Genomic DNA, 18,025 nt, shown 5'->3' on the forward strand with positions numbered 1-18,025 from the left:
ACAAATTAAGGAGCCTTCTTTGGTATCTAAAACATGCCAAGTTAAACTATTAATTTTACTTTAAATCTTGTGAATAAAAAAAAATTTGAACAGTTTTTGATTGTGAAAGTGGCTTCAAATATTTATCTTAAAGCTTGTAGTCTAGCAGGTTATAGCGATATAAGATTGAGGATGTCAATTGGAGGAATCAACTCTAGACAAGTGATGGATATATGATTAATTATGACTCGATAATCAATATCACTTTCATCCCCTCTAATACAAACAAACTAAAAATGAAAAAGTTGAACAGATATCCTGAATTACTGGAGTATATCCCAGTCGTGTTCACCAACTCTATCTATTATTTGAAGCAAAAGTGGCCACATAACTTCTCAAGAAAGGAGAGAGAGAGAGAAGAGAAATTGTTCATGGCCCATCTCATAATTAAGCAAATGAACTTGTGCGTGTATTCTTTCCCAATAAATATTTTCCTTTTTTTCTTTACCTTTCTACAAGTCTAATTTCTAAATCAGTTTATTCCGAAGTTAGAATTCAGTAGTAACTGCTGAATCTGACTGGAGAAAGATTGGTTAAGCAAACTGTGTTGAAAACCATCCAAGCTCTGATGATCAGTGCAAGAACCATTCTGCCTCTTGGGAGGAGGATGTAATAAGCCATTCATCTCCTCTTCCACCAAGCGACTCTCAGCATGATCTCTCTGGCGTTTTATAGACATGTGATCAGCTACTGCAGCAAAAGAGCACTCTTCTTGTTTCACCTGCTGCACTGAGTTGCTATTGCTGCCGTTACTGATCATCATCAGTTGATTCAAACTTGGATGAGCAAAAGATGATCCATCTCCATCTCCATCTCCATTTCCATGTCCTGGCAATTCTGGTAGATTATCAAGTACTAAATTTGGCAGCAGCGAGTAGTCGAGAAACTCAGAGATCGGCGAAGATTTACGCCCTTCCGAGGACAAGTCATCGTCGACATCTTCATCCTGATGGCTACTCTTCTTGTAGATTCTGCAGAGGACCCAATCATCCAACTGCATGAAAGCAAACGCATCGATCATTGCCGGTAAACGTCATAACAAAGTCCTACTAAAGAAACAAGTAATGTTTCTCAGACAGCGATTAATTAATTTGCTTACCCTCATAGAGGAGGAGTCTCTAAATGTCACGGGCTTGTACGTATTTCTTGCTTGAGGATTAGCAAGTCTATACTCATGCATGATCCAGTTAGTCTTCTTCCCCTTTGGTGGCCTCCCCTTGTAGAACACTAAGGCCTTCTTAACTCCAATGTTCTCATTCCCTCTGCTCTCATAGATCGGCTTATCGGTCCCCGTCGCCTTCCAGTACCCGGACGCCGCCGCCCGGTTCGGCCGGACTCCGTTAGGGTATTTTCGATCCCTAGGGCTAAAGAAGTACCACTCTCTATCGCCAAACGTCGCTTTGGCTGAGAAAAAAAAAATAATTAAAAAAAAAAAAAATATATATATATATATATATATATATATATATATATATATATATAAGAACATCATAAGTCACCAAACAACCATTTAAAATCTCAATATATGTAGTTGTACGTAAGAGCAGACATGATACTAACCAGGGAGGTCCCATGGATCATGCTTGTAGATGTCAACCTCGGCGATGACGGCAACCAAGCAGGGTTTTGAAGCCGCCTGGTTCCTAAGGTAGTGGAGGATGAGCTCCTCGTCGGTCGGGTGGAATCTAAAGCCCGGAGGAAGTGACGGGGGACTTGACATGGTATCAGAAGAAAAGAAGAGATGAAAGTTTTTGGGAGAGGAGGGATGGGGTTGGGTTTTGATGGTTAAGAGAGGTTTGGTGTTTAATGGGAGGAAGTCTAAGGACAGGAACGTCATTAAGGGTTTTGTACTGAGGGCATATTAGGGGTTAACATATGGAGTTCGTGGTAACGTCCTTCTCCACGAATGGCATGGCAAAGTCAACCATGACGTCGTTTTGTACTGAATAATACTCTGGCTATGCAACACGTTTTTTGTTTTTTTAATCATTCACGAGTCTAAAATCGGGCTGAACAAATAGCAGAACCGATCTAAATAAGGAGGCACCTAAATTTTACTAAGCTCTACCTAATTTAAACTTGAAATTAAGACCCGATGTTTATTCTGTCGAACTGCTTCTCCAAATCAACCATACTATTGAGTTATCAACCATCTCAAGCCGTTGGCTAAGCTAACAATCACCATCCCACGACCTCCTTGATCATGAAGAAGATACCATATATATATCTCGTGGACACATCTAGATCACATCCTAGCCGTCCACAATGATCCAAGGATCATCTACAACCTATGTTGTAGTGATCCGTTACAACCCAACCGGTGTCATACAACTATTTTTTTCAAAAAAAAAAAGGTAGGGAAATTTATTACTAACACACTCAGGTAATAAATATTTATCATTAAACTCTTGCTTTTTTTTTAAAAAAAATCTCATTAATTTGCACCTAATAAAATAGTAAATATTTGATTAATAAAAATACAAAATAGCTAAAATACCCTAATTTTAACCTTAAAATTCTATTCAATATTAAAGCCATTATAGATAATTTAACTCATTTATATGGTAACTGTTCATTAAAAAAAACAAATATATAATATTTTCGAGGCATTAAAAGCAAACGGCCTAATATAATAATAAATATAGAGTATACACTATAAAATCAAGTTAGTCGTCCAAATGAAAGAGAAATTTTCCACGCACGTATCCCATTACGATCACTAGTTTAATTCGAACTAATCCAATTGAGCACGCGAATTGGTTTAAGATACTACGTCTCATTAGTAGAAAGTTATGGTCAATTTCGTCTTAAGATCGAGTCGTGTGGTACACGTGGCCATGGTCGACAACGAAGTTAATCATAAAAAAGAATCTTCAAGTGATTACTACGTGGCTAAACTGGAGAGGTTGGAGAGGTCCTTAAGTGGTCCAAGATAACTACTTGTTAATATATACTTGTAGATAATTAATTGGTCACTAAAATTTAGAGCAAGTGCTTGTCATGAGCTTGGATACTGTGACAAGTTTCCGTAGTAAAGTCTCTGTATACTATCAATGGAAGGGATGCTATCAACAATGACATGCACCGCATACGTGGGTGTGAATGCGATGAAGCTTAGGGCAATTAAGTGGTCATCTCATCTCAATCTCCACTTATATACTTCTTTGTTTACTTGAAAATTACGTTATTATCAGCTAACTAATTCGCGTGTCATTCTTTTTCTCTCTCTCTCTTTTTTTTCTTTACTTTTTGATATATTTTTCTTTTGTCACGGATGTGGATCAGGAATATAATTCTCGTCGTCATGCTGATGATGATGATGATGATGATGATGATGATGATGATGATAATTCTAATTTAGCTTAAAAATGTTGAAGATAATGCGAGAAATATATTAGTGCATGTGTATATAATATCTGGAAGGGAAAAATTACGTACCTGCAAATTAACACTTTAGATAGAATGTTTGTAAAGATATTATAAGCCTTAGGCTTGAAAATGAATCGCAGGACCAACGCAATCGAAATCCTTGCAAATTCTCATGTAAACTTTGAGAACAAACTCGGTATAAGTAAGAATTGAACCTCGAGTGGGTGGGTTTGCCACGAAAGGGTAATCAAATGTGACCCGCCCTTCCACACTTGGCCTATGCCCGTCTGAGAAAAAAGCAGGCTAAGATTGACCCTGTCCAAAAGTTGGCCGTGTGTCAGGTCCGCTCTCATTCAGGCATAACCACAAACACCTGTATGGCTGTATATGTATAATTTCCTATCCCTGGAAATAACTTCACTCTCGATCACAAGCATGGTCTTGCCTTCTTGTCTCATCAAGAGAGGCTTAAACCCCTCCATCAAAGACCTCAACCAATTCCTGTCGTCCCTCCTAAGAGCCCAAAAGCTTGAATTGGTTCTCTATCTCTTCTCCCAAATCACTTCAAACTCCATCGTGATCGACTCCAAAACTCGTTCCTTGATCTCCCACACAATCCTCAAAACCCGCCGGTTAGAAGAAGCCGAGCGGTTCATCTCCGACGCCGGAAGATTTGGTTTTCTTCCCCAGAACCGCCTGTGGAACTCTCTAATTCACAAAGTTTGCGTCTTGGAAGGAGACCCTGATAGAGCGCTCAAGTTGCTGCAAGAACTCACGAGGAACCGTGGTGTAGTTCCGTCCGCCAATACTTTTCGCACGTTGGTTTCGACCTTTATCTCTCGGGGTAAGATGGACAGTGCACTGGAGGTATTCGAGATAATGATTGATAGAAAAAATGGATACCAAATTGATAATTTTGTCTGCAGTTCGATAGTTTCTGGGTTTTCGAAGATTGGGAGGCCGGATCTCAGTTTGCGCTTTTATGAGAGAGTAAAAAAGCTTAGTGGGTTTTCACCAAATTTGATAACGAATACAGCTGCAGTTGATGCGTTTGGTAGAGAAGGTAGAATTGAGGAGGCCTGTGATTTGGTTCGGAAGATGGAGGAGAAAGGAATAGTTTTGGATGCTGTTCTCTACAGCAGCTGGATTTCTGGGTATTTGAGAGAGGGACTTCTGATGGAGGGTCTCAGGAAGCATCAGTTAATGGCGGATAGAGGCACAGTCGTGGATGTGGTTTGTTATACTAATATAATTGATGGGTTATGTAAGGAAGGGATTGTAGAAAAAGTAATTGGGTTTCTGGATGAGATGGAGAAGCGAAACATTAGACCTAATTTAATTACTTATACAGCAATAATTGGTGGTTTCTGCAAGAGAAACAAATTGGACGAGGCATTTTGTATGTTTAAGAAAATGGAAGAATCAGGAATGGTGGTAGATGAATATGTTTATTCAATTTTGATTGACTGTTTGTGCAAAAAGGGAGATTTGGACAGGGCTTTCTCTTTGCTCGAGGAAATGGAGAACAAAGGGATTAAAGGGGGAACTGTGATATACAATGCAGTGATAAATGGTTTGTGTAAAGCAGGAAAGACACGAAAGGGAGATGAAATCTCTGAAAGCCTTGTTGCTGATAATTTCACATATAGTACATTGTTACATGGTTATATGAAGGAAAAGGATGTGCAAGGCATGATGGCCGTAAAGCAGAGATTTGAGAATGATGCCATCTCCACGGACGTTGTCATGTGTAATGTGCTTATCAAGGCTTTGCTAATGGTGGGCATGGTGGATGATGCGTGTGGCCTGTTTAATAAAATGCCTGAGATGGGTTTAGTAGCTAATTCTATCACATACTACACAATGATAGATGGACATTTTAAACTAGGAAGAACTGACAAGGCATTGGAGTTGTTTAATGAGTATAGAATAGCTTGTTCATCCTCCAGTGCTGTCTGTCATAATTGTGTTATCAAAACATTATGTAAAGAAGGAATGTTAGATATGGCTGTTGAAGTGTTCCTGGATATTATTGATAAGAAAATATTTCCTGATTCGATTACTTACAGGAAATTGATTGCTGCTCACTTTAAAGAGCATGCTGGAGAGGGGGTCTTGCAGTTCATCCACAGGATGGAAATATCAGATCCTGAAGTACTTTCTTTGATATGCAATGAAGCTGTTGCTTTCTTAAGCACAAAGGATTGTTGTACAGCTGCATTGGATTTGTACATGTTAGTCAGAAGGAGAGGCTTTGCTGTTACAAGTAAAACTAGTAATGTACTCCTAAAATGTCTTCTCCGTAATACAAGTGAACAGGTTGCTCGACTTTTAGTGAGTGATTGCATTAAGTTTCATGGCATTTTTGAACCTAGAATGATTAATTTATTGTCTCGTTATCTTTGCAAGAAGAATGTTGAAAAGGCTCTCCAGTTTTCTAATGACATGGGCAATCAGAATATTTCTGTCACTGTTCTCCGAACAGCTGTTGATGCTCTCAGGAAAGACGGCAAATTTCATGATGCATATAACTTTCTGAAGGAATCGGAGGAAAAAGGCTTGGCTGTGGATTTAGCTGCTTACTCCATGGTGGTGGATGAGCTTTGCAAAGAGGGGTATGTCAAAAAAGCATTAGATCTTTGTGCAAGCATGAAAAGGAAGGGGATTTATCCAAACATTGTAATCCATAATTCAGTGCTTAATGGTTTGTGCCGGCAGGGGTGTCTGTTTGAGGCATTTAGGTTATTCGATTCCTTAGAATGCAATAATGTGCTTCCAACAGTAATCACATATGCCACTCTTATAGGAGCTTTGTGTAGAGAGGGATTCCTGCAGGATGCTAATGAATTATTTGAGAGTATGCCCATTAGGGGCATCGCCCCTAATACACGTGTTTACAATTTGATGATAAGTGGATATTGCAACTTTGGATTAGTTGAAGATGCATTGAAGCTTCTTAATGACTTGGAGGAAAATTGTCTTCTGCCGGATGCTTTTACAGTAAGTGCTATTATTAGCGGTTATTGTTTGAGGGGTGACATTGAAGGTGCCTCAAGTTTCTTTGATGACTACAGGAGGAGAGAAATTGTCCCAGACTTCCTAGGTTTCATGAACCTCATAAAAGGATTCTATGCAAAAGGAAGGATGGAAGAAGCTAGGGGTATCCTAAGGGAGATGTTTCAATGTACAGAAATAGTGAATTTAATAAATAAAGCTGGAGATGAAATTCATGCTGAGTCACTAGATAGTCTTCTATTACTTGCATGTGAGCAAGGCAGAATTCGTGAAATCATAGTTATCCTAAGTGAAATCAGATCCATGTCTATCTCTTCATTGCATTATACCAGTGATAATAGAGTTATACGACTCAAGAACTTGCAGAAGATCGGAGTTTTAGATATTGATACTGCAAGAAAAGGTCCTGGACAAGGAGGTTCATATCCGGTGGCATTTGAAGCTACTAGAAATTTCTATGACAGGTCAAATCTCAATACTGGACAGAGAGATGTAAGTTATGTAAATGGTTGTCCACCCATGGACGATCACAGTGTCATGGAGGGCGATGAGAATCTGATAGGGAAATCACTGTATGATGACTTTGATATATATTATCCTGTCATTGCAGCACTCTGTTCAAAAGGGGAACTGCAGAAAGCTAATAGTGCAGTCAAAACAATGCTTCTAAATTCAGGATAAGATGTTAATTTGGGCTTCCAGAGCTTCTGGGAATTTGTTCTTTGGTTCTGTACAAACTCTAGCTAATTGATCCAGAGGTATGTTATTGTTTTCCACTCATATGAGTTTTTAATTCACTTGTTTGCTATGATAAGATATACCTCCTCCAGATAGTTTGAATTTTATCTAGAGGTATCCTTTATTCCCTTTCTTCTCTTATAATTTGATGCACACAAATGAAGTCCAAGGGATCTTGGAAGTACACTTGAGGGTACTCGTATAGATTCAACATAAATATACCATCTTTATTCAGAGTTGGAGCATCTAACTGAAGGTCTTCTTCAGATTGTTGATACACACATTAGCCATTAGGTAAGCCCTGTTTTACGTAGGATAGCTGCCTATTATGTGACAAAATAAACTCCACATACATTATCATTCTTAATGTTCTCATTCTACACAGTAGACATATTGGTCAGTCTTTTTCTCCTTCTTTGGCATAGGGATTTTTGTCAATATAGCAATATACAAACATAAAATCAAACAAGTTATTGAGGGAGTCACTTCTTGCCCTTATTTATTTATTTATTTTGAATGCTTTCTTTTAAAATTGTAACAAAGTGGAGCTGATATACTTTGTATTCAATGTTGTATCCAGCTTATCTCACTACCTTTCATATGACCCTTTCACCTTTTGTATTTAGATATGTATCTATTGTATCTGCTCTGCAAAATGGGGATGGATGCATGGTTTGAGTCACCGAGACAGCCTCATTCGAAAATGGGGTAAAGACTGTGTGATCTTGCCCTCTTCAAACATCTATGCACTATGATGCTCTGTCTTAGACATATTTATGCATTTATCGTGAGGTTTTCAGTTCTTCAGTAATATCTTTTGAGGTGAATCATTCCCAAAGACTGATGAATGTAACTTTTATTAATAAAGACCACAATTCTGTTTTTTTGGATTCATCCATCTTGAAGTTTCTTCAAATGCTATATTCCTGTTATGTAAAATTTATTCTATATATCATTGCCTTGCAGCAATCTTTGATCACCATGGATGGATCTCTGCTGCCGAGAACTATAGGGTAGCAACAACTCATGCACGTCCAGATCTTCACATAGTGCAGTTCCTGCGATTGTATGGCATACACCAGGAAATGAAGTCATGGCTGTTCCTGATTTAATCATGCAGGTGACTGTCTATGTCCTTTTTAGACTTGTGCTCAAGTGTTTGTACTTTGTGTAGAGTTCTTAGTAAACTGTATTGCTTGCCTAGGTGCTTGCTGGAAGAAATAATCCTGAGCAGGCAGCGAGCATGGAGCTCCCTCGCTGATGATCTTGCCCCATGTTTGGGATTGTTTGTGGTGAGGCATCTGCAGAGGATGAGACGCTGAAGGATATGGTGCATTAAAAGTTACAGCTGAGTCTGCTGATAAGTATCTTCACTGAACAAATAAGCTCTTCTCATAAGCAGAATTGTATCAATCTTTTATTAATATGTAACTAATCATTCCAGTCTATAGAAGCAGAGAGGCATACTAACAGCTCTGATAGGCAACTAAGAATTATCTTTAATCAATTTTTATTTCTACTTATTTTTGTAACAGCAAGTGTTAATGAACTGCAGTATCAACAGTTCTCTGATTGTAAAACGGATTAGAAAGAGTGCTCCAAATGCCCTGCTATCAAAAATGTATCAACTCTGAGAATTTGCACAAATAATGGGAAGAAAAGCTTACAATTTACCAGTTAATTTGGTATGTTACCAAAATTAATATAGCTTGAAAATTGATGCAGCTCAAGCTACATTTGAACAGTTACTATTGTTGCAGCTGGAGGTGATTTGTATGAATTTCAACTTGCCAATGTTTCGTAAAAGAAATGGGATACAATCCTAAGAGATGATCGTGTTCATTATTACAGCGCTGATCAATGAAACAAAGAAGAAAAAAAAAAAACAATTGAAGAATCAAAAGAACTAATCTATAAAAAATGACAAAGAAGTCATCAAAAATGCAGCTAAGGACACCAAGGGACGCGGGCTGATATCACTTTTTGGGATGCCTGACAAGCTTCAATCTGCACAACCTAAGCTATGAAGGGGCAACCCAATTATCACAGCCTTCCTCCTGTTTTCTAATCCAGAGTAGACTCCAAAGTGCATTTCTGTACCACAGTTGCTCTTCAAACCAGAGTTGGGAAAAGAACTTGGTCAGCTGTACAACTAGCTGCAGGTCACCTCATATTTTGAAGTACATTGTGGTTAGAAGAAAGTGAGCAATTTTTATATATCAGAGTATCTTGATTCAGTTCTCGTATTCCTTGGAGGGCCAAGGCATTCTTGAGGATTGGCATAAAAATAATCCTCTTCCTTAGGCCGTCCAGGAAGAACTTTCCTTCTTGTAGGCTGGCCCATGCGATTCTTGTGTACCTCTTTAACGGCAATTGAGAACTCATCCCACGATAGTTTACCATCGTGAAGAAGATCCAAAACCTTCACCAATTCTCTCCTATCCAACAGGATGGTCTTACGAAAGCCTGTGTACCTACATAGACCAAGAGAAAGGCCTATCAGCATATTTTAAAACCATGAAACCCCATGCAAGGATTAATTTTGTCCAACCAGAATATTCAAAAAAAAATTCATAAACCAAGAGAAAATTTTATATTCTTTATGATATTTGGGTAAATTGGAAACAGTCTAGTAGATAGTTCTCCCAATTTGCTTGATTCATAATGTCTGTCTCTATCAAACTACAGGATCAAATACACATTCTTTGGTTATGCAAGTATGAATTTTTCTGAAGAAGCTATTCATTGATTTTGACAGGATGATGGGGCTCCTGAAAGCATGTTTTTGTGTGTGCTGCGATATTTGATTAGTGATTAATGCTAACCAATAAATGAAGCAACATCCCAAATTTGGAGGCAAACCTGCGGTGTCCTTCAACAAGTTTTGCCATATTCCCATCATAACTGGGAATGAAAACATCACTTGAAACAGAAACCAGATAATCCAATGCTGCCATCTGGGTTGAATGGTTCTGGAATGGCCTCAATTCATCAGGAGATAGAAGCATCTCCTTTCTTACCTATATTTAGAAGGAAAGAAAAAGTATCAGGGGAACATCTTATATGAAGATTCAGGAGAAAAGAAATACTGCTTACTATTTTAGGATATGCTGCCCTCAGCATTGCCAGCCTTCTTTCACCACCATATATTTCACCAGAGGCAATGTATATTAGAGTGTCCCTTCTGAATCCTAGTGCTTTGAGCACCAATGTAATTTCCTCAGGTGTAAGCGGACATAGTCCTTCCAGCCTTCTCATTTCAGAATCAATTTCCTTCTCTTTCCACCATGGAAATGCATATCTGAAGGTTAAAAAAATGACCCAAGATTACTAAGTATTAGGCCAAAACAAATAAGAAAAACAATCACTAAAGAATAAAATAAACAGCAAACCTCATTCTTGTGAGTTCCTCAATTTCGCCTTCAGAACATCCATGTGTACAACCAGAAAAAGATAACATATCCATCTCATATCGCAAGTGGAGGACAACAAAGAATCCACTTCTTTGAAGGACTGATATAAGCTTGTTGCCTAGGGCCTCGATCTGTGGAGTAAATCTTATTGCCTCATAGTTAATACGACAACGAAGCTTTTGAAGCTTATTGGGGAGACCATTGTTTGCAAGACGGGCATCTGTTTTATTGAAGTGGAGTACTTTGTGCTTCCTTACAAGAGGTAAGATCTGAAAGAAATCAGTATCCAAAATCACATCCTTTTTTAGACAAAACAAAAAGAACTACCCATAATTTGAGACAAACTCTTGTACCTGTTTTAAGTAATATTTTTCACTAGACCAACTGACTGGAGGCATCGAGAATGGAATTTTCTTACTGAATTTCTGAGGAAGCCTTTTGACAATTTTCACTTCATCTCTCAATGAATTTATGAAGTAATTTACATTAAAGATATCCCCAAAATCACTGCAAAATTTACCAACTGCATCAAGACAGCAGCAACTAAAATAGTAATACAACATAGAGCAAGCAAGCAGAAGTCCAAACCTTGGATCAGCCCAGAAAGATGTTTTATCAAGTTCAGGAATTACTAAGGTCAAATTAAGATAGCGTGCAACAGTAACCATATCACAAATCTGCAAGGATCCATCATTTTGATATGAACTAGAAATTAGCAAACCAACATATAGTCCAACATTAGCATATTACTTAGTCACCATGTCTTGTAGCAAAAGGTGACCTCAGAAAGAATCAACTGGAAGTATATTATGATAAAATTTACATACCGCTGCTCGCATTTGATTCAGGCCCCCATTGCATGACACCTGAAGATAACCATTGCTTCTGTAAACTCCTGTACAAGATTAAAAAACCTCACTATATCAATATGCAAGGTCAACTGCTAAATGCTCTATGAGCAATATCCAACAGGAATGGCTATAGAGCAAGAAAATTTGCTACCATGGCTAATCAAAATGCCTGAGAGGAAAAATGAGAAAACAATGAACATCAAGATAAACCAAATAACAAGAATAGAATGGTGAGAAGACTATTTATTTTGTCATACTTAATGCCAATATTATGGTAATTCTGTATTCCATAATTCTTATGCAACTATCCCCCCTTTGAATTAGAACTCAAGCAGATGACATCATGTAACAGATCTTAAAGTAAAGATAGAAGAAGAAAACGAATAAAAGAAGATTTACTGGGATTATTTGCCATCTACTGCACCCGGCATGCATGCAACCATGAGAGAGAGAGAGAGAGGGAGAGAATTGGTTTACGTGGCATGGTCATCCATAATATTGGTTTCCTCTAAGTACCGTTGAAGAGTCCCGCATAGTGCCCTTCTTATACTGTTAGAACCCTCCTATAGATGCCGACAAATGCACACCCCGGTTGTTACGGCTTTGGTTGTGGAAACCAAGTTCCCAAGTTCAAGTCCTCTCAAAGATGTAAGCTGGAATTTATAATGGAATTGCAAAAGGCGCTGGATGTGGAAACTCCAGTGATGTCGCTACTGCTGGTCCTGCTGGCTGCAGTTGATGTGGCTGACCTGTTGGGCCCTGTAAACTGTAATTGGAGAAGGTAGGCCACATGTCATCCAACTCACCTAGTCTATCGGCTCATCTAATAATCCTTTTGAAGAGTAAAAGACATCCATAGATAACATACAAACTAACAATGGAGTTCTAATTACAGGCTCAATAACAAAAATGTGGTAGTCAAGGAAGATCCTATTATCCAAATTAGACAAACAGCCAAAGCTAATACCATTGGTTTTTCTTTCCACAACCTGCTTTAGCTGCTATTGGTTTGTTTTCTAAGAATCCACCTTCGTCAGCTCAGTGACGAATTTGATACGTGCCTATATATGGTCAATTTAAAACAATCCTATTGTAAAAGTTAGCTAATAGTTTATTTGCAGAAGAAATAAAGGTTCCAATAGTTGAAAGAACCAATTTTGGGATTGAGTGTTCGAACGACCCTTCAGGTTTTCGAAACGTAAATTCCCGAAAGCAGAATATTAAATAGGCATTCGAATGCATTTTCAAACTCCCAAAAGAGGAACTCTAGTCTAGGTGTTTTATTTATTATTTTTGTATGTTGGGCAATAGGACTAGAGAATGTTCTATCCTATTGCTAAGTCTAATCGAGTCAGGGAACCACCTATAAATAAATGTCGTGTGCACCTGGTTAATTATCTTGGATTATTGAAGTTAATTTGCAAGATCGTCTCCTTCCTCCTTATTTGACTACATCTAAGCTTTAAAACCCTAACCACTATCTAGGATATTCATTGCTATCTTCCTCTTCGTCTAGTCAAACCCCCTTGATGCTAAAGAACGACTCTACTTCTTCTCTATCCCTTTTCTACTGACTATCTCGACTTCCCTCTTTGTCATCTCCACAACCCTAGGCCGATCACCACCATGCCTCTTCGACCTCCCCTTTCTTCGATCCATCTCGATAGATTCGGTCCCCATCCCAAATGTATCTCAATCTCAAAAGTAATCTACTATCTAATCATTTGATCTAGTTACATCTTAATTTTGGAGATCTGCGGTAACTCTAATTTTCTGTTCGTGAGTCAAAATCTAATTCCGTCTTCAGATTTGGACTCGCAGAGATTATGGGGTTAGAAAGGTGATCGTTACACCTATGTTTAAAGATTATCTAACAGACTAACTATATGTTTTCTGGAAAATATTCTCAAGAAATGTGTGACATAATATTTTTGCTCAAATATGCTAAATCTAGATAATAAACTAATTAGATTTCTTAGCAATCAAATCATTAACAAACAATCCTATAAATGCTTTATTGTATAATCCTGCTCCCCTAGCACCTCTAAGCAAAAGCATCATTTGGGAAGGTGTTTAAAAAGTAAAGAGGAATCCTAGCTAATGTGTTTTCTACGGTCACAAGATTCACAATACAATCTATACAAATTGCAAGAAAAGTAAGTGAAATAATGACGAAGATGCTATTCAGGTAGATACAACACTTAGCTAGATTATAAAGAGAAGGTTGCCAAGTTAGCGAGTTTTAGAGAGAATCTAAGTATGTTTAAACAAGACAAATACTGTTGGAGGAAAGAAAAGAATAGATTGTTTTCCACCTTCTGGAGTTTAGCAGATTAGTTATGAGTTCAATAGATCCTGTTAGCAGAAAGACAAGTTCTCACCTCCTTGAAGCATTCCAATCATCGAAATGGCAAATTGTAAGGGAGAAAAGTCAAAAATAGCAAAAGATGGGAGAAAGATGTTACTAGATGATGATGATGATGATAATAATAATAATAATAATAATATAATAATAATAATAATAATAATAATAATATTATTATTATTATTATTATTATTATTATTATTATTATTACTAGTACTAGTAGCAGTAGTATTATAATAACAAAAATAATAATAATAATAATAATAATAATAATAAATAACAAGAGAGATGTAGAAGCTAAAGAAAGAAGGCATTGGAGGATCATTGAATAGACACAATGGAAAGAGAGAAGATTTAATATTGATTTTATTCAGATAACATTAAGTGAAACAATATTTCGCGTATTCCAGCCATGTCCTGAATATAGAGCGATAAACTTTGGTCAGCAACTATCTGAAACCATAAGATCTTGCAACAAAATCTTTTTAACTATAAAAGTATAGCTCTAGAATTTTCTTTGCTGGTAAAAGGAACTAAAGTTTTGACAAACTTATCATAAGGCAATACGAGAAACCAAAACAAATATCATAAGGTTCTCAGTTTCAATCTTCCTACATCTTGCTGTAGATTGACTTTGTAAGAAACTTATAAGGGGAACACTTTCAGAACCTCAATCAAACTTGTAGCACTGAATATGAGATATTCCTACTACCACTGGCAACACTGAATTTATTGGATTCACCTTTTTGAATAAGTAGCCTATTCAACCCCACAATTTACAGCACGCCGGAGGTATATCACTGTCTTAAGTCTTCACTTCTTGCTTGGGGCTCAAAGAGCCAAAAATAGGAGAATTTACAATCATAGCCCTCTAATAACTAATAACTAATAACTATCTTAATGTTCTATTCTTCTTTTTTCTTCATCTTCACTATTCAGATGAAGCTCAGGATACAAATGATGTGATAAAATAACTTGTATTTTACTGGAGAAAATATTCAACAAAATAAATACATTGCGAGTTGTTTCACACTTCCATTACTAGAGAATCTACAAAAGAAAGCAGATCTGAATGAAATGGACCCAATAGAATCTTCTCCCACACATCATATTCATATAGGCTTTTGTATTATGCTGACTAAAAGCAGAAAACTGTAAACAGGATAATCAGGAAATGCATGCATCAAAATAACAAACTTCATTTTTCTGCTTGATGCACCATATAATGATATAACAAAAAATGCAATGACATACAAGAATAATGTCAAGGTGGTGGGGATCAACGTTTCCTAGTAGCCCTCAACTCATATTTTGACCTATATAAAGATTTTCTATATACATATATATATATATATGGTTCCTTATCTAATCCCTATATAGATAACAAAAAAAATCAATTAAAACTAAGCTTATTGGAATATTGAACAGATGATACGATAGAAGTCATGTCATTTCCACCTTTAGCTTGTTTATATGCTGAGAAGTCATGCCATAATGTCATCATTGTCATACTCTACCATCAATTTTTACTTCTTCTGGATAGAAAGAGGCTTAATGTGAAAAATCTCTTAACTATTGGTCTCTCCTTATTCAACAAAGCTTTATCAATCATATGGTCAAAGTGATTGGCGATAATGGCTCTAAATGATAGTTTTCTTGGTAGTATCATGGAAATTCATTAATCTTCTGATCCATCAACAGCCATGTGCCTCCACATTGATAGTCAAGAGACTCAATAAGTCAATAACCAAGCATTGCATGGAAGCCTCTTCGCTGCAGTCAATCCATGAAATTTGGAAGCCTTTTAGCATTATATTAACATTGTCGGTGTTTTCTTTGGCATAGAAAGTAGCAGCTTCTTCTGGGTTATACAATAGTTCAACTATTATACCATCTAAGACTTCTTAGCATCAAATTCTAGGGCATCACTAGAGCTGATTTTACATGCCACACATCCAAAGGCAAGTAGATGTTGAGATAAAATTATGATGACAGTAGGGCAACAATCATACAGCTGTGTATATAGAAATTGAAAGAGGCACGCATTAACATGATATATGTAGCACCAAATAAACGCATCCTTTCTTAAGCCAAGAAATTCGAACCTATACTGTCACCCATTATAATCCCCCATCCTACAAAAGAATCTATCCAATTCATGAACACACCCCTTAAATATGCCATTCATAATACTCGACCAAAAGAAGCTAAGCATCACAAAACAAGGACCAACATCATCATTAAACGAAGGCCAAAGATTCCCAAAATCCAAGCTTAATATGTGAATATATTCACCCACGACATTACCCACTCCTGGTGCATTGATCCACCACTAGAAGCAACAGATCATAAAATAAACAATAACCAGACCATAAAACCTAATCCTTATCCCTAATTCCAACCCCTATCAACACATAAGGGTAGTACATGAAAACCATAGATTTCAATGCCCACTTCAACAGAACCAGTAAAAGATCCAACCATCACAATAACCAAGGAAGGAGAGTACGAGAGACAGAGAGGTATGAATGCATTCGCCCACATCATTTCCCATTCCCCACGCATCGATCCACCACTGCAAGCAACATCCAAGATCACAAAGCGAACAGTTACCAAACCCTAAATCACAAATCTCATAAAATATTCCTAATCCTAGCAACGGAGAAGCTAAAGCAGACCACAAACAGAACGACATTCGACAAAAAGATCGAAGCTTTCCTCTTCCCAGCTCAACAAAATCTGGAAAGAGCGAACCTACTCCACATGTATCACGCGATCACCCAACTTAGTCAAATCAAGAACATCGTGCGAGAAGAAAGACCCAATCTTGATACATGAACCTAACGGTCACCGACATCCCTTCCCCCATCCCCCACGCATCGATCCACCGCAACAAATATCAGTAATTAGAACACAAGCCCAACCACATTCGACTTAAAATCCAACATTATTACCACGCAAGATCCAACCCATCACAAAAAATCAAGGAGAGAGAGAGAGAGAGAGAGAGAGAGAGAGAGAGAGAGAGAGAGAGAGAGAGAACCGACTCCTTGGGAGCAGCACGGGCGGCGTCGAGTGGGCCCCGCGAAGAGCGCCGTCCTCGCCGAGGACGGAGAGGTTGCTTGCGTCGGCGGTGGCGTTGTTTACGAGGCGTCCGCGGCGGTCGAAGCAGGACGCGGCGGGCCACGAGTTGGGGAGGCGTGTCTGCCAGACGCCGGCAATCGACGTCAGCTGCATCACCACCGTCCAGATCAGCGCGCTAGTCCCCACCCGCAAGATCCAGCGGCGCAGGCGGCGCCGCGGCAAGAGCTTCCGAGACCTCGCCTCGTCCGCCATCGCCTCTCGGCGGCGGTCGCGTAGTTCCAAAGAGAAGCCGGAAATAATTCGAGATCAACGAGAGGGGGAAATGGTAAAAGGGACCTCCCTCTTTCCAATTGCAAAGAATAGACTATAAAGAGAAGTTAGCGATGTCAGAAAGCGGAGTACGAACTACGAAGGGGACAATCCGCCCGCCGATAGACTGAGTAGCCTGGAGGGAATTAGGAGGCTTTTTTTTTTTAATATTTTATTTTTCCTTTATTAATTCTAAATCTTTATTTCACCAACCGCAGTGACCAATCAACGAAAATTTCCCTTTTATTAAAAATTATTATTATTACATGTGTTATTATATTAACAACGAAAATATACCAAAAGGTAGGTGATAAACAATTAATTTTACAACAGATAACTTTCAATTTTCAATATTAATTTCTTATCAAAATCGAATCCAATCCAAATTTTTTTTTTCCCACTTTCGCTTTGACAGCGTGGAAGAGGGGAGAGAGACGGAGGGGAGTGGGACAGGTGGCAAGCAAGAAGAAGAGTACAAATATGATATACTCCAATCTCGTGCGACATTTCCTCCGACTGGAATGGCGCCAAAAGTCATGCCATGTATACAGACACGTGGCACAACCTCAATGCGTCGTTGGCAGTTCTCGTAGGATTTGCGATGAAACTGACGGCGGATTGGGCTGGCTGGGTTTGGTAGGTTTAGACATACATTTATTTAACTTGAAAGACGAAAAATATTTATGCAAAAATTTAGCATTAGTTTTTTAGGCTACTTTTACAATAAGACCCTTGGATTAACATTACTTATCTCCACATACGACCTTTGATAGAACTCTATTTTGTAATACAAACACTTTTCGCAATGCAATCTTAAAAGTTTCTTCCAAGTATATTGAGAG

At 38.0% G+C, this 18,025-nt stretch overlaps 3 protein-coding genes across 11 annotated transcripts; 1 reads left to right on the forward strand and 2 right to left on the reverse strand.

The window, feature by feature from the left end:
- Positions 1-404: 404 nt before the first annotated feature.
- LOC140785772 (NAC domain-containing protein 67-like) lies at positions 405-1,884 on the reverse strand. Its single transcript, XM_073133771.1, has 3 exons — positions 1,600-1,884; positions 1,139-1,443; positions 405-1,033 (listed from the first exon to the last, which is right to left on the reverse strand). Exons 1-3 carry the CDS (start codon positions 1,874-1,876, stop codon positions 512-514), a joined length of 1,104 nt encoding a protein of 367 aa, XP_072989872.1. The 5' UTR covers positions 1,877-1,884; the 3' UTR covers positions 405-511.
- Positions 1,885-3,730: 1,846 nt separating this feature from the next.
- Positions 3,731-8,842, forward strand: LOC140785795 (pentatricopeptide repeat-containing protein At5g57250, mitochondrial). 4 transcript variants are annotated; one of them, XM_073133833.1, is made up of 4 exons: positions 3,731-6,408; positions 6,483-7,181; positions 8,128-8,281; positions 8,366-8,842. In XM_073133833.1, exons 1-2 carry the CDS (start codon positions 3,796-3,798, stop codon positions 6,564-6,566), a joined length of 2,697 nt encoding a protein of 898 aa, XP_072989934.1. In that variant the 5' UTR covers positions 3,731-3,795; the 3' UTR covers positions 6,567-7,181; positions 8,128-8,281; positions 8,366-8,842. The 4 variants fall into 4 exon arrangements, with proteins under 4 accessions (XP_072989934.1, XP_072989925.1, XP_072989915.1 ...); XM_073133824.1 differs by adding an exon at positions 7,788-7,983 and having other exon boundaries at positions 3,737-7,181; XM_073133814.1 differs by adding an exon at positions 7,788-7,869 and having other exon boundaries at positions 3,737-7,181.
- Positions 8,843-8,912: 70 nt separating this feature from the next.
- On the reverse strand, positions 8,913-17,300 carry LOC140785813 (rhamnogalacturonan I rhamnosyltransferase 1-like). Of its 6 annotated transcripts, none has more exons than XM_073133854.1 (8): positions 16,838-17,299; positions 11,402-11,469; positions 11,163-11,251; positions 10,928-11,081; positions 10,554-10,843; positions 10,258-10,462; positions 10,024-10,181; positions 8,913-9,635 (listed from the first exon to the last, which is right to left on the reverse strand). In XM_073133854.1, exons 1-8 carry the CDS (start codon positions 17,124-17,126, stop codon positions 9,374-9,376), a joined length of 1,515 nt encoding a protein of 504 aa, XP_072989955.1. In that variant the 5' UTR covers positions 17,127-17,299; the 3' UTR covers positions 8,913-9,373. The 6 variants fall into 6 exon arrangements, with proteins under 6 accessions (XP_072989955.1, XP_072989965.1, XP_072989975.1 ...); XM_073133864.1 differs by adding an exon at positions 16,272-16,365 and having other exon boundaries at positions 10,928-11,251; positions 16,838-17,296; XM_073133874.1 differs by adding an exon at positions 16,300-16,365 and having other exon boundaries at positions 10,928-11,251; positions 16,838-17,295.
- Positions 17,301-18,025: the final 725 nt, after the last annotated feature.

Source organism: Typha latifolia, chromosome 1 (assembly GCF_019914945.1).
Source record: "Typha latifolia isolate L0001 chromosome 1, TyphaL0001v2, whole genome shotgun sequence".
Taxonomy (NCBI): Eukaryota; Viridiplantae; Streptophyta; class Magnoliopsida; order Poales; family Typhaceae; genus Typha; species Typha latifolia.

Coding starts and splice junctions, on each gene's coding strand:
- LOC140785813 (XM_073133845.1), bottom strand. CDS start 17,126: ATGGCGGACGAGGCGAGGTCTCGGAAGCTCTTGCCGCGGCGCCGCCTG. Junction 10,844..10,927: donor AAAAATATTACTTAAAACAG/GTACAAGAGTTT, acceptor GATTTCTTTCAG/ATCTTACCTCTTGTAAGGAA. Junction 10,182..10,257: donor GGGCAGCATATCCTAAAATA/GTAAGCAGTATT, acceptor TTCTAAATATAG/GTAAGAAAGGAGATGCTTCT.
- LOC140785772 (XM_073133771.1), bottom strand. CDS start 1,876: ATGACGTTCCTGTCCTTAGACTTCCTCCCATTAAACACCAAACCTCTC. Junction 1,444..1,599: donor TGATCCATGGGACCTCCCTG/GTTAGTATCATG, acceptor TTTTTTTCTCAG/CCAAAGCGACGTTTGGCGAT. Junction 1,034..1,138: donor GAGACTCCTCCTCTATGAGG/GTAAGCAAATTA, acceptor GCTTTCATGCAG/TTGGATGATTGGGTCCTCTG.
- LOC140785795 (XM_073133824.1), top strand. CDS start 3,796: ATGTATAATTTCCTATCCCTGGAAATAACTTCACTCTCGATCACAAGC.